We start from the raw sequence: 16676 nt of genomic DNA, 5'->3' as shown, positions 1-16676 counted from the left end.
GTAAAATTAATTCAAAGGGAGTGGCTCTTAGAAATAAACTGAAGAAACATACTCATATTTTTAATGACAAGTGGAAGTTTCTTTCACATGTTATTTTAAAAAATAATCCCAATGTAAAAATACTTTCAAAAACAATTCCTAGTACACCATTGTTTTCCTCTACATTGAATTTTTCAAAACCATTTTGGTTACTTTCCACTCATCTTAAGCCAAATTTCTCAGCAGTCTGAAATGGAAACAAAGATGCTTCAAAGTACAATGTAATTTTTTATGATGTTCCTTTTTTAAAGAGGGTAGAGAGTAGAAATTTGGTGTTTTAATTAAACATCTAGACACTCTGGATTGTGGGGTAGCCAGGGTAACAGACCACAGTCTAAAGAAAAACCTTGGTGAAATTGGATCTCGGTGACAATATAACATGCAGAAGGAATATAAATATTATTAGAAAAAGATTTTTCTTTCAGAAGACTTGAAAGAATAAACCTTAAGGAAAGAGGAATCATATCTGGGTGAAGTTTTATGGCTAAATTTTAACCCTGACGCTGCTTGATCATTATTCCAATTGTTTTATTAAAATTGCTTTGTTGGTAGTTTATAGCATGACTAACAAACTTGAATACTGACTAGAGATTTTTTCCTATGGCTTTAGATACGTATTGGTTTATTTCTTTTCTTTAAACTAATATATGAAAAACATAAGTTTGAAAATTGGAAAGGCAATCGATCATACATTCAGGAACAAATCTATACCCAGTGTATTCAGCAACAATGGTTTAATTTAGACAGACAGATCTTTTCACAAAGAAAATAAGTTGTTCTACAATGCTGTGATAATTCACAGGTAAAAAGTAAACATTGGTTGTTTGGTGATAGGAAGAAGAAGGAAATGAAATGAGAAAATCAAAGGTATTTGGGGGAAAATAAGTAGATCAAAACAACAGAACATAATCTGATATAATACTTGCTGAAGTATCAAGTAGCTTTGGATTTCCTACAACCCACTATGTTAATGTCTTTCAGACGAGTGAGAAAAGCAATAGTTAGCCAGTAAATGTATTTAAGTCTCTACTACCTAAAGTTTCTATATAAAGGTTTTGAGGATGTGATGGTGAATATCACAGAGCCCTTAGTCTTCCACAGAGGATAGGGCCTAAGTTTAGGTTGAGCGGGTGAGGGTAGTGGGCTGGTAGAAATTTTAAAAAAGGTATATTTTGTAAACATCACTTTCTCCCTCCTTTTGGGAAACAAAAGAAGACAGTAAAAACAGAAGGTGATAAATACCACTGGAATATAGGAAACCAAGTTTTGGAAAGACCTGTTATTTATATAGAGAGAATAAAAAATAAATGCGTGAAGAATTCTTATATATTCTACCCCTGGCCCAACCTACTTTTGAATGCAAATGTTTATTACTATTCCTACCTAACCTGAAAGCTTCAAATGGATTTGCACCCCTAGACTCAGACAGTAAATTTCTAAGACTATAAAGAATTAAGAAATGAAGAAAAATGTCTTAAGTCCCAGAACTCTAAAATAGAACCTTAACTCTATTAGAATTATCTTTTATTCTCTAAACCAGTGATTCTCTATGTATGCATGCTTTTGAATATAGGAGTCTTTGGGACCATATTCAAATGGATTATATGGCATCATTAGTTATAGGAGTATGCTCTCAATTGCCCTTCAACTATGTCATTATTTGATAAACAGTTCCTTGCCTTACAAAGGTCTTCTTTGTTTCTAAACAAATGTGGTCTAACTTTGGCAACGACTTCACCTTATGCCAACGTGACAAGGCTATGGAATGACCTACTCGTTTCAAATTCTCATCAGACACAGGATTGACTACATAATTTGCAGAGCCCAGTTCAAAATAAAAACATAAGGTGCCTTGTTCAAAAATTACTAATAATTTCAAGATTGCAATATCAGATCATTAAACTAAATGGGGGCATTTTCCAGCACAGGGCTCTGTGCAATTGCATAGATGTTAGGCCCATGAAGCCAGTTCTGGTTAGACATGGCTTCAAGAGTCTGTCTCATCAGTCATAGCAAAATTAATTTAATGAATTGATAAAAATATGGTGTCCTGTCAATGTGCTTTGATCATCATTTGACAACTACTGCTATAGACTTTAACATTTTTTTTCTACTTCAGATCACTCCAAAGAATCAATATCCTAAAAAATCAAGATGTCCTCATTTTCTGCCTAATCACCTTTTTTGTGCCTTCATTTTGTTCCTTTCTCTCTGAAATTTTTTTCTTTCTTTGGTTTCAGATTCACCCAAGAACCTAACAGAAGCATTTGTTGTAGTATTAAAGGAAAACCAACCCTGTGGAAAATACATTTTAAGAATTTAAAACATCCAACACATTACAAGCCAAATGGATTTCTTATTTGCACTTTGGCAATCAGATAATCACAGTGCTTTTACTATGTGTCACGAAGTATCCTATAGTGGAAAGACTCAGTTTTTGGTCAACATCATGGAAAGTGCGTTTTAAATAAAAGAGTTTTCTCAATGAAATTTTTGGGGATTATGAAGAACGATCAACTCTTCTAATTTGGATCTATAGTTACTTTGTACCATTTGAAATATATGTACATATAATATTTTGAAATATTATATATTCTCTTCAAGAAATGAACAGTACCACAGTTTGAGGTGGCTGGTGTATCTCTTTGAGTTCTGGATGTTTTGTTTTTTTCTCTTTTTGTTGTCATTTCTTTTTCTATTGGCAAAGAAGACATGTGCCCTTTTGAGAGTTCAACATGGCAGTCACGCTGGAAGGCCAGCTACAGGTGGACTCCTGGAATTTGAGGGATAGTAATACTGAATCAAGAGCTTCCTTCTGTTTCTACCTGATGGCCCAAGGAAGCACAGCGTCCTGTTTTATTGCTTTCTGCCCTGCGCAATATTAGCATGCAAGCTTGGCTTATATAACCATACTTTATATTCAATTGATATATGATAACCGTTTTAACCTCTTCCAGGAAACTATTTTTAGAACTACAAGCTTTTACACTGATAAGAGTGAGGATTTTGGAGGGAGCTGCTCCAACATGCTCTTAAGACTCTGGCAGAGTTATGGTAGAATATGGATCCCTGTATTAATAAGTCCTGTAAATACAATGTCTTAAGGCTTTGTATAGCTGCCCTAGACTGCAGAAGTGTCCTCTGATTAAATCCAAAGTTTGGCATCATTAAGTACATAGTGCTGTAGCCACAAGTCTCATCGTGGCACTTTTTTCTATGTTTGATTTGCTTTTTCCAAGAATATTCAAATCTCTTCTGGCGAGATAGGAAAACCATTAAAGCAATTAGGTTTCAGAATAATCTATGTGACCAAATGTTGGACAGCCCTATTAAAGTGGTAAATAACTTCTTTCTAAACCTGCTTGTCCTCTTTATTTGTCATATATTTGTCCTGAATCAGTTTTACCCAAATCTATAGAATACTCCACTTAGTCATTCAGAATTTTTTTCATGAAATTTTTGCTGTCATAACAGCCACTATTTAAAAACCCAATATTTGGAAAACTAGAAACCCATTATTATAACTGCAGGGTCCAGCCAACAAGATTAAAAGTCAACTCCCATTATTGGGCTTTCATAGTAAGCACATAGATGATACATATGAGGCTCACCTCCCAAAAAAGAAATTATTGCTCATCTTCTCTTTTTATGAGTTATTCAGCTGCTACTTATGTGAAGGAAATACCCACTTAAGTTCTGCTTTACTTCGGAATAGCCTAATAGTATTATACATTCCTATTTCTTATCATATTGCAAGTGTATCTGTTTTTTCTCCAAAGCCTTTTCTGTGGAATGCAAGTTGTTAGGACCACTTATTAGCTCAGAAGCACAGTGGATCCCCTAGTCTGGACTTTTTTAATGTTAAACCTCAGGTAAAATCTAGAAGTTCCTTCTTCTCTATAATATAGCTTGAAGTCTGATTAGATATGTAAACACTTTAACCAGCTACATCAATTCTACATCTTGAATGTTTATAAAAGCATCCAGAAATGGAAATGGAATCCTCACATATAATTTAGACTTCCCAAATACTTTCACAAATATTTGTGAGAAGGTAGCATAAACTTCTACCAGAAAATAAGAATGTCTTATGAACTTATGATCCATATCCATGTACCAAGTAATATATTAGAAATTGATTTTCATCTGTAATCTTAGGCGTGAAAACTGAAATCAAAACCCCAACAAATAATCTAGGACAGTACATCTCATAATGTGAGAAAAAGAATTCCATAATCAAATGTACTTTGGGAAAACTTTTAAACAAAATAAAGTAGAAATATTTACTGAGGGAATTTTCAGAGCCTTTAATACACCAAAAGACACTGTGTCTTCAAGAAAGATTAGAACAGGGCGAGTTAAATAAAAATCTTCCAGAATCCAGACATGTTGGGTGGTCACTTGACTAATAGAGAGCTCATTTCCTGTCTAATGAGAAGCTACAAACATTATTTCTGTGTGAGGATATAGTCACTGTGTTATCATATCTTTAATTTTTCAAGAGAACCAGACATGTGCATTTTTATAGCAAATCTTCTAACATTCTTAAACAAGATTAACTAAAATGAGATTATTTCCATTAAAAAAAATCTGCAAGCATTATTATTGTCCCAAATTCTCTGATCACGTGCCCTTTTCTATGAGATTAGTGTTTCTTGAAATACTCTTTTAAAAATGTTGGTCCTGAATGAAAATCGAATGAGAAGCAGAAAGTATATTCTCTTTTCTATGGCCTCATACATACAGATCATTCTCATAAGTTGCAATATGTGGAGTTCACAGCTTTTTCTATTCTGTAACCAGAGCCTATAAATCAGTGAAAGAGCTAGTTTAAAGGTCCAGGTCTGTTAGTTCATTTCCTATCAGTCAGTTAATGCGACAGACCTCTTAGAAAGACCTAGAAGAAGAGTAAAGTGGAAAAAAAAGACCACATTATAACAAGGCAACCATCCAAAAAAAACAGTTCAAATATTTGTAAATGTCATCAAATTCAATTTAGATTTATCCAAGTCCCTTACATAAATGTGTGAACCATCAACTTGTGTTTAAATTTAACTTGCGACAGTTTGGGGAATTCAGTAACTACCATCTGCCTATTGAATCTGAACATTTATGGTTTAAAAACTTATAACATGTATTTCTGGTAATAAAGAGCTCAGTGTGGTATGACTAATATTGATTTTGAGCTTGTGCCTCAAGTATGATGAATAATGTTATAACAAAATTAGAACAAATGCAAAAGGTTTCATCCAGAGCCCTTCTCTTGGTAAAAAATGAAAATATGGCTTATTTCATAAGACAAAAATTTTTAAGTAAGATAAAGCTTATTTGTTGACTTTTTTGTGTGATTAGATTTATGTATTAATGGAATTGGCAAGCACATTGAGAAGTTTTACTACTTGGCTTTTTTCTTTTATAGAATGATGAAGGATGTTTTCACTAATACACAATTCAACACCTTTTTCTGATCAAATCCAGTGTAACTTCACAAAGCAATATAGTGATTTTATAGTGCAGTATATTATGCCACCTTGCCATTGTCACCAATATAGTAAGTTATAGAGGGTATAAAATGTTTATCTGAGGAAAGCACACATTTCTCACCTGCATAAAACATTCAGTCCTTCCTGGGAGGTCAAATATCATGTTCTATTACGAGTTTCTCTTTTAATTAAGTTTGATAGTCCCATTTCAAAATCTATTAAGGTCTATTTGACAAAGCTCCCTTCATGAGTTATCTGTTTTCTAAATAAAAAATTTAGTGTCTAGCAAATTCTAGGGCTGAATCCACCTCCATCTAGTTTATAAATATAAGAAAACAAGATAAAAAGTACTATAAGAATTGTGGGGACTCGGGACTAGAGGAAAGCAGTCATAGAATCTGATTTCCTAGTACCCATGTGCATATACAAATGTGACAAAATAGAATCATGTTCACACTTTAAATTAAAGAGGAAGTCATTAGTTGCACACACACACACACACACAAATCCTCTGCTATTAAAGATTTAAAGATTTTAGGCTGAATAGGTCAAGAATATTTGTTTTCCTTATAAAAGATCTCAGAGGTATGTCATTGGATGTTGTAGCTTGCTCACATCGTTGGTCCACCAGTGGCTCTCATTTATTTATTTAATTTATTTAGGTAGTTTTATGTAAAAAAAAAAATTAACCTGTTATTTATTGCTTTTGGTAGCTAATTATATTATTAAAAAAATAATAACTGATCACCAAATATGAAAGCCAGGACCTCACCCATAACTGACTTATTTATAGATCAGGTGCTTTTTAGCCTGGTCTAATTCCCACCCACTTAGAGAGGCTGTAACCCAAGGATAGAGTCGCATGCATACTATGAGAAAAACCTGAGGCCAGACTTTCCTTCAGACAGTTGTTCTCAACCATAGGCCATGGCACATGGATATATGACCATATATCATGGAGTGGGTTGGAAGTGGCTTCTTACTGTTAATAAACTCTACGAATACATTTTTGAAGGAATTATAATTGGTTATGGGTAGTTCTCATACAAGGCCTAAGAGGCATATATGCCTACAGGAGCTAGCCAGGTACACAAGTTAGTTAACCAGAGTCACCTGTTAGTGCCTAAGCGCACAGTCATGAGGGTAGTGACTTAGCTGCCTGCAGGATTCCAGCTCCCAGAATTTGGTGCCAGCCAATTGTTGCTATGCAGCATTAGGGAGCCTGTGTGGCCCAATTCTTCTGTTTTTTTCTTTTTTAGGAAAATCTAGAAACTCAGAGATTTACATGAAATTTCCAAATTTTACTCATTTAAAACCCGTTGAACTTTTATTAAAAGATATGCCTGAAGACCCTATTCTGTTTACAAAACACAAGTTTGCAAATCTGGTCTGAAATTATATTATTCTTATGGATTTCATTCTCATGTGCTTCCCGTGGTAGTAAAAAAAATGACACAGACAGAGCTAGTTTTCAGTTCATTGCACATAACCTGCAGCCTATCTTTTGCCACTGAGAATACTATGGGTACAGCAACAGACATCAGTTATCCTCGATTGGGAGTATGGCAAGGTTGCAAAAAGGGGCTGACCGCTGTTTACCCTATTTACCCTACCCTGACTAGAGTAGGGTAAATAGATTAAACTTCCATAGATTCCAAATTTGGTGTCACTAAACTAGTGTAGGAGCAAATTTTAAGGACTCAAAGGAAGCAGTATAATGTCAGCAGATCCCACAACTGGTGCTAAAAGACTTGAAAATCTTGTACATTTAGTTAAAAGAATGCTTAGTACTGGCTACCCAATCAAAGTGGCCTTTTCCTTCTGCTTCCACCTTCCATACATACCCTTCCACATGTATGAATTCTTGATTTCTTCGTCCCTTGATCTGAATCCCCCTCAAGATGGCCAGATTGAGACCCTCTCAAGGTTTCTCACCCTTCTCACCCCTGCTATTCACCCTACCACTGTCACAGTTCCTCTTATTCCTTTTACATTTCAGGACTAAAAAACCCTGTATATATTGAAAAGAGCCCTACAATTGTAACCAAAACAGCCCCCCTCCCAAGAGTCAAGTCTTTGCCCTTTGCTTACATCCTAAAAAAGCTTGTAACCTCTCTCTCTTTCTGAGTTTTCATATCTGTAAAATGGAGATCATGGTACAAAGTTTAAAGGTTATGGAGGTCTAGGGAAATAGAGAAAATGGAAATGTTTTATAAATTTAAAACAGCATGTAAGCTATTGTTATTATTATTATTCTCGGATTACTTTTACTTTGTGTCACCTAAAAGCTTTCTGTGTCACTGCTAGCCCCACTCAAGAAAAACAAATAAACAAACAACAAAAACAAAAACAGAAAAAAAAGCCAAAATTTTATTTTACAGTCTCTTTCTAGACAGCTCAAAGACTAGACAGACTTTTGCTCAACTTTGTAGAATTCTCCATTTGCCATTACCACAGCTAATGTTTTCAAGCCACTGAAAAATGCCTATATAACCCAGACTTGAACAATGGCATTGACACAAGTAAGTAATTGCACATTGGAGAAGGAACCCTACTGGTGTCCAAAATGTTAATCTAGAAACTAAATTGCTAATAGCCTGAGACATCTGGTATGTAAGACAATTTTCAGCAACTACACACAATGTCATCACCAGGCCACTCTTTTTTCCACACCCAACCCTCTTGTCATTCAGGCTAATTGTCCAAGCAAATCCACATGTTACCTAGTTACTGCAGAGTTATGACATCTCATGCCTAGTCTTACACCCAATTTACTGGTAAAGACTGCTTTCATTCATTCATTCATTCATTCATTCAGATATTCATTCAATAACCAAATATCTGTTGAGCACTTACTATGTGTCAGTCACAGTACTAGATACTTGGGATAACCTCAGACCTTATATTATGCTAGGGGAAACAAAAAAACATAAAAGTGAACAAATAATTATAGAGCATGATAAAATAAATGCAAAAGGAGCTAAGAAAGTAAATAATGGGAGAGAAACATGAATTTTAGGATAGTCAAGGAACAGCCTTGGATGAAGTGGCATTTAGTCTGAGAACTAGAGAATAGCAGGAAACAGCCATGCAGAGAGCTAAGAGAATGGGAGTGAGAATGTGGGGGTTTTACAATTAGAAAGATTAGTATGCACAAAGCCTAGCCAAGGAAGACTTCAATATAGTTGCAAAACAGAGAAAGTCTCTTTCAGTTAGCATCAAAACAGAGCAATTATAACAAAGTGGCATGATATTGGGGAAGCAACCTTGGAGTCAGATCATGAGGCCACATAGAACATGATAAAGACTTTGAGTTTCATCTGAATTATAGCAGGAAGCCATGAAATAAGGTTTGTAAACAAGGAATAACACAATCTCATTTATATTTGTAAGCAGACACTGTTGGTATCCATTTATATTCTCTCCTTGGTTCCAGAATGCACAAGGCAGACCATATGTACCAGATAATTAGGAGAGCAACCATCAACCGCTGGCAGATAGGACTTGATGTATCAGTTCCCCGAGTTCCTTGCTCTGAGGTGAGATAATTCCAAGGCATGTTCTATACCATAGCTGCCCAGTAGAACTTTCTGCAAAGTGAAAATGTTCTGCATCTGAGCTATTCAACATGGTATCCACTAGCTAGATATTAATGTAGATACTGATCACTTGAAATGTGTCACCTATGACATGGGAGGTGATTTTTACTTTTATTTAATTTTATTGACTTAATAGACAGCCACATGTGGCTAATGGCCACAGTATTAGACAGCACAGTTCTATTCAGTCTTCAAGAGGTGCCAAGTAAGACTGAGCTTCAGTTGCCCAAAGCCATAGCTTGCTCATAAACACACTTTTAATTGGCTTCCTTCCATTTCTTGTTTCACTTTCTCACCTCCTTACCAATACTGCCTGGATTCACCTCTCAAATAAACTGCTTGCATTGAAAACTCTACCTTGGGCCTTCCTATTGGGAGACTCACCTAAGGCAATGTTTTAAGATAACTATTATATTTCCAAAATAGAGAAAGATGGCAAAGGCACACAAGTGGAACTGAGTATTTAGTAAGGAGGTTTTTAGAGTATTTAGTAAACATATATGGCACTTCCTTGTTAGAGCCTGAGGACAGAACAGTGAATCATGTTTTTCCTTTTTTGGAAGAGTTGACAGCTTAGATTCAGGTCTCAGCTATATCAGTCAATTGTCATTTCATAGATTTAGTTATCCAAAGCCATCCTGATAAAACAAGATTAAGGCTGTCCTGCATCTCTTAGCTATAAGTCATAGTGAGAAAGTTTTAGTCCCTTCTGATTCAGCCTGTTTTTAGAGACCTAAACTCATTGTCGATGAACAAAGTTCAAATTGAATTATTAATGAGAAAAATTTCAAATTTGTCTCTATTTTTAGTATTTTCTTTTAGCAAATGGTGAAACAAGCAAAAAATCCCAGAAAATGCAAGGGTTAAAAGAACCCTGATCTCTAGTCTTAACTTAGGGAATCACTTAAACGTCTTAAAATGGTTCTTAGAAATGGCATTCTGTACAGGCAACAGCAAATCATAACAATAGGGGAAACTGGTGAACTATTTAAAGTTTAGAATTATAAAGGCCATAGGCAAAAGATTTGGGGAAGGCAAATAATCAGGAAAAATTATATGTAAGAGTGACAGAGACCTCCAGGAATATAGTTAGGAGAACTAAATTGACTTATGACCTAAATTCATTTCCAGAAATACTAAGATCAACCTAAAAAACTTTTTATAGCTATTGTTCAAAGAAAGTAGGACAAGCCTACTACCTGAAGCCAGTAATGCATAGATGATCGAGAATTCAAATTTTTCTCAAGCAACTATGTATGTTATTTCTGTTTTTTTCTTTTCTGTGTCAATAAAAATTAACTTCTGCTTAAAATGTCTGGAAGGAATATTGTTAAAACTAAACTCAAGATAAGGGAAGAGATTTGTAAGACCGTATTTAGCTCTCCTCAATAATTAAAGTACTCTGGGTGCAGTGCTGGGGGAAGGAGAGAAGACCTGATTTACCATTTATTGATTTTTGTGGTGAAAATATTCCACTATGGCTGATTTCAAGCTACCAATGAAAAGTTGGGAAGAGATGTGTGTGAAGTTCAGAAGAGATGGCTCTCCTAAGCCAGTAAAAGCCAAATTCACTATCATATTACCTAATTGAGAGAAATCATAATCCTACTACTGAAAAAGAACTATCAAAAAAATTACCACACTAGTGCCAAGGAATTTTGAGATATCTGGGAGAGGCACCTAAAGTCTAACATTGGCTAACTGTAGTTACAATTGTTTTAAAAAGGAAATGGATTCTGATAACTGTAGCCCAGTGACCCTGTGGTCAGCCCAGGATAAGACTCCAGAGTAGATAGTTTAAAAATTTTTTGTGAATACTTAGGGAAACAGTAATCACCAGGATCCAACTTGGGTTCACAGGGAAATGAATCATGCCAGACATATTTTTCATTAGCCTCACTGTTTTCTTTAACTAGTCTTCTTGGCTATAGCTGATTTTATACTACAACAATTGTTGAATAGCTACAACAGAAATTTATGGCTCAGAAAGGCTATTTTCTCTTTATAAATTTTTCTGACCCCTATTATAGAGAAGCTGACATTATAGTAAAAACTTGTGGTAGTTGTTTGGACTCATAACCATAATAGCTATATTCTAATGTTTCTAATTCACAGAATAAATGTATTCCGGAGAAAGATTTCTAGTAACAGAATCCTGGGTTCTGTTTTAGCCATGTCCTGTGCTTGTTTTATTATCAACGGTGTGAAAGAGGGTATTGACGTGGTATGCAGACCAATTTTGCAGATAGTCTACAGTTGAAATGGTCATGGACCACCTAGCATGGTTAAATCAAATTCAAGCAAATAGGTGGAAGAAAGCAGTTTTGATGGTTAGAAACAGTTAAAGAACATAATGTTTAGATTCATGGAAAAAGAATAAGCCGATCAACCATGAGAAGTTTCAAGCTAAATGATGGTCTGTCATTTAGAAGAGTGATTAAATTAGTTTCTAAAGAATGTGTAGAATTTATAACTAAACATATTTCAATTTAATATAAGAACAATTTACCCAATAGACTTTCTTTAGTATTTAGTGAGCTTTTGTTATGAATGGTGTTCAAATACAGACCAGAAAAACTCTTAGCAGTGTTGTAGAAGAATTCATGCCTAAGCAATTTTGTACTCAGAATTTGTGATTACTGAGCCTGATTTCTTATCAGTATACTGAAAATAGGATTAGAGATACTCTATAATGTCAGATTCTTATGATAGAAGAAATTCTTAAATTCTGAAGAGCAACTCAAACTACTTATAACCAGATTGTTTGGTTCCGAGGTACAGATGTTCTTTAACTGACTCAGAAGCATTGCTCACCAGCAAAATACAGGTCTTCCTTCCCAACTTCAGCAGTATCTGTTTCTTGAAAGTAATTCAGCCACACCTGGAACAAGCCAGCTCCACTGCTAATCAGTCAGTTACAGCAATACTGGAGTAACGACGGAAATGACTTGGAGTCTTAGGAATTTTATAATAAACATGAGACTTTTGTTATGGAGACTAGTCAAAAGACTTCAGGGATGTTCAGTCAGGTATAACTACAACTGCTGGAATGAACCAGCCAGAAATTTGATAATAGGGAAGCAAATCAAAAACAAGTAGGTCAAAAACAAACAGGTTAAAGGCAAGAATTGATTCAAAAATGTAAAATCAAGCAAGTCACTGAGTATTTTAGCCAGAATGTCTCCATTACCTTTACAATGATTTATCAGGTTATAGCTATCATCTAATCAGTGAGATACTCAATAAACGGAAATTCATCTAGACAAAAATCTCTCAACTTCATTTCACATTTCAGTTTTATCTTGCTACTTATAATCTCAACACTCCTTCCAGAGATGTGTAAATAAAAGATCATCAAATGGTCCTTTGCTCTGTTGCAAGTTTTGTTTTCCTTCTATGGGAGAAAATTGTTAAATGAGAGCAATCAACGCTAACACAAAAGTTCAACGTCCTTTGGTAATTAATTTGTTGTTGCAGCAAATTTATTCAAAATCTGACAGCAAAATGCAGACCACTTGTCCCAAATACCCTGTGGTACTGAACAATGCCTGCATGCATACAAACCCCACCATGTATGACCTCTGTAGAAGGACAGTGTTCCACAAGTTAATGTCTCTATAATCCTACCCTAATACAGTGATTATCAGCCCTCCAAGATCCAGTACCTCCTTTGGACATCATCTTATCCTTCTGAAAAGAAATTTATGGCTAATATAACCTCTCAATACATGTAATTCCAAAAAAATGTATATAATTCACAAGTATATAAAAGAGAAATGAAATAAAATCAATTTATAATAAAATTATATTTATATTAATTTGTAAATGCTCTGGGATGTCAGAAGACAATAAAAGACTTAAAGGTTGAACATACTTTTATGACTAAGTTTAGATTTAACAAAAGTAAAATTTACCCAGATACCATTGACAAATTATATTTTAAAATTCAGACTAAGTAAAAGAAAAGGCATGTATTTATAAAACTGAGCAAGTAACATTTGCAAATAAAAACTAAAACACATAGCCTTATTGGTTACTCAAGTACATAATCATGTTCCCATTGGTGATGTAATTTTTCTAAAATGGTTACTAGTTCTTGATAAAGTTTAGGACAAAACAGGACAATTTCTCCTCCATTTACAGAGGAGTTACACTTCTGAGTAATTTTAATGTATATCAAAATCATATCAACACAAATGTCTATCAATTAATGAATAGATGAAACAAAATATGGCTTATCCATACAATAGAATATTATTTAACTGTAAAAAGGAATGACATGCTGCTACATGTTACGACATGGATGAACTTTGAAAACATTATGCTGAGTGAAAGAAACCAGACATGAAAGATTAAAAATTGTATCATTCTATTTATATAAAATGTCCAGAATAGGCAAATCTATAGAGACAAGAAGTAGCTTAATTTCCAGGGCCAGAGAGAAGGGGGAATGGAAGATTGACTGCTAATTGATTGGAATTGATGAAAATGGAATTAGATTGTGGTGATGGTTGCACAACCTTGTAAATATACTAAAACCCATTGATTTGAGCATTGTTTTAAAGGGGTGAATTTTATGGAATGTTAATTATACCTTAATTTTTTAAAAAATGCTGTTTGTATCTGTGTTCAGTTCTGGGCTCAGATCATTCTAAACAGGTTTTTTCGCTTGCTCTGATATTCAGTACTTCATTAATAATTCACTGGGAAAATAATTTTCCCTTGAGCAGAAATATCTCATGCAATTCAGGACTTACAGAATTTCTCCCTGCCCACCATAAAATGGTAGCTGCCAACACCCCCATAACAACCAAGGAATCACTGCACAAATTTTCACATGGCACTTGAGTTTAAGTAATTGCCGTTGTTGAAAACTACAGTTATAAGAGCATGCAAAAATAATCTAAATGTATAAATATTTTGCACTACAACTTTCTGGATTCCAAACTGACAATTAGCCACCACTTAAAGACCATTTGAAGGATGATTCAGGCTCTATCAATTGGTCTTTTCACCTGCCTCTCTTCCTTTTCTATATGACTTTTAAGGCAGCAAGCAGTGCAGAATGTTCTCTTGCCTAGTGATCCATGAAATATTTGCAGGATTTTGTTTGGGTTTTTTCCTAAATAAATATTATTAAGATGTGTAATATTTCTCAGAATTTGTAGCATCCCTTAGGGTACAATAGATGTGTTTCTCAAAAAGGAGTTCAACAACTTTATAGTTCAATGATGCTTTGAGGTAGAGGGTGAAAAGCAAGCAAACAAAAGAACTTCCAAGCTATTTAGGATGTTTTTTGTTTTTTAAAGATTCTTTTTTATTTTTACTTGTTTTCCATTAAAAACAGCAGTTAAGGGAGCCTTAAGACATAGGAAGGGCTTCAAACTGGGTAGCTGACTCCTCGCAGAGTTGAAGAAGCACCACAGGCTGCTGGCATCACCAAAAAATAGCAAAGAATCTTCTCAGTTTTTCTTTTTATGAATTGGCCCTTTCCAGCTTCTGAAGGCTTAAAACCAGGATCCAAGTCAGGATGTCTATAATGATTTCAAGGTAAGTCTAAAATTCTCAAAATATTACTTTTTTTTTTTTTGCAATTTTTTTTTCAAAATAAAACATGCCCCCACAGTAACTTAGAAGAGATAGGCAATACAACTTGGCCTTTCTCAAAAGTAATATTCTAGCCAGTATCACTGTGAGAATGTTTTTCGCAGTCTCTTCTGAACCACTTCCACTTGTGAAATGAGATTTGATAAAACAATTATTTAGATCAAATATTGACTATAACCGCAAAGCAAGGGAAAATGTAGGCATTTTATTTAAAAATGTCATTCTCTTCCTAAACACCATAGAGAATTTTTAAATCCCATAGTAAGATTAGAGACCTGTCTTGTATTTTTCTATGATAATTCCATTTGGGCTCCTAACATAAACCTTGCAAATTCTGCAACTGGAATAAAAACTCTTTGTCAAATATTTTAATGTGAACATACAGTTAATTATTTGTTCGAATAAAGTGAAATCCACCTTTTAAATTGACAACTCGCCATTTCGCATTTGTTCAAGATCATATCTCTACAGAATAATAGATTTGGGTCAGATCAAACACATTATTAGGGGAACTCAAGATAGGCTAATTGTCCATTGGGAAGAGTTTATTAATTTGCATAATAGCAGTGGTCATTATGATGGTGTGTCTATGTGAGACATAAAGATTTTACAGAGGAGACTTTGAAGTTATATGGGTTTTAGAGCTGGCTTCTCAAAACCTAATATAAGCATTTTATAGGAAAGTGACTCTTTTAGGCCCTCACCATGTCCTGTCTGCTCTTACACCTGCCAGCCCTATGGCCAAAGCCCCTAAATAAGCCTGAGGATTCTTAGGTTGTATGGTTGTTCCATGATGGAGTTCTTTTTCTGCTTTATTTTTTAACTTTTTGTTACAGAAAATTTCAAGCATAAACAAAAGTAGATAGAATAGTATAATGAAACCTTGTTTACCCATCACACAGTTTTAACAAATAGCATTACATGGCCCATCTTGTTTCATCCGCATCCCCACCATCTCCCAACCCAGTTTATTTTGAAGCAAATCGTATACTTCATCTGTAAATATATCAGACTGAAAAAGATAAAGTATCTTTTCAAAAACATAATCACGATATGATTATCAAAACTAATGAACAATTAACAATAATTCATTGATATCATCAAATATCAAGTTGGTGATATTTGTGCTCTTCTGATCACCCTATAAATTTTCAGCAAATTGCTAGAGTCAAGATATAAAAAAGTTCCATACATGACAATTAATTGCTATTTCTCCTAAGTCTCTTTTAATTTGTAAGTTTTCCTTCTGTCTTGCTTTTGTTCCTTGAAAAACTTTTTGAAGAAGTGAATGTTTCTCACACTTTAGTATTTTCCTAAAGTCTTCATTTTGTGGATTACATCTCTCTGGTATTGTTTAAAATGTTCCTCTGTCTCATGAATTTCCTGTAAGTTAGTAGTTAGATTAAGAAGCTAAATCAGATTTATGCTGTATTTTGCCATCAGGAGGCATATAATGTCTGCTTGTCTCTTTTTGTAATGTCATTGATCATCAATGATTGATTATCAGTCATTGGTGATCACTGCTCAGATCTACTAATTTCTTAGCAGTTACAAATGGCTATGTTTTTAATTCTAGCATTCGTTCTTTGTTTATTATCTGGAATATTTCTTTAAAGAGGAAATTTTCTTCATCATCTAGGGGAATAGATTTTATAAGAAGACATAATAAATGCTTAATTTTCTTAGTTTATCAGCTTTCATCATACCGAGGTGTTTAACCAGCATTCTCCAAAGTGACCAATGAATTTGTTAGTATTATTATGACTTTATGGAAGTAAACATATGTGATGTGTTTTAACTCTTTGCATGTATTATCCTGATTGAAGCTCGAATTGCCCCATCTTTAGCCAATTGAAAGTTATTGAACTCTTGCCAGGGATTTTTAAAGGAAAACCAGAAAAGCATTTTAGTAGAAATTCCAAGGGCTTACTGAGCAGCAAATTAAGAA

General features: G+C 34.4%; 1 protein-coding gene across 1 annotated transcript in view; it reads left to right on the top strand.

Annotated features, from left to right (window-relative positions):
• The window catches only part of FAM19A1 (family with sequence similarity 19 member A1, C-C motif chemokine like), a 511760-nt gene extending 508364 nt beyond the window's left edge, over positions 1 to 3396 (top strand). Inside the window, exon 5 of the mRNA XM_006917485.1 lies at positions 2280 to 3396. Within this exon, the coding sequence (XP_006917547.1) occupies positions 2280 to 2297 (18 nt within the window). The 3' untranslated portion in view covers positions 2298 to 3396. The remainder of the gene's footprint in view (positions 1 to 2279) is intronic.
• The last annotated feature ends 13280 nt before the right edge of the window (positions 3397 to 16676 follow it).

This window comes from Pteropus alecto, unplaced genomic scaffold, assembly GCF_000325575.1.
Source record: "Pteropus alecto unplaced genomic scaffold, ASM32557v1 scaffold75, whole genome shotgun sequence".
NCBI lineage: Eukaryota > Metazoa > Chordata > Mammalia > Chiroptera > Pteropodidae > Pteropus > Pteropus alecto.
The sequence above is the reverse complement of the archived record's forward strand: the minus strand, read 5'-3'. Positions and strand labels throughout refer to the sequence as shown.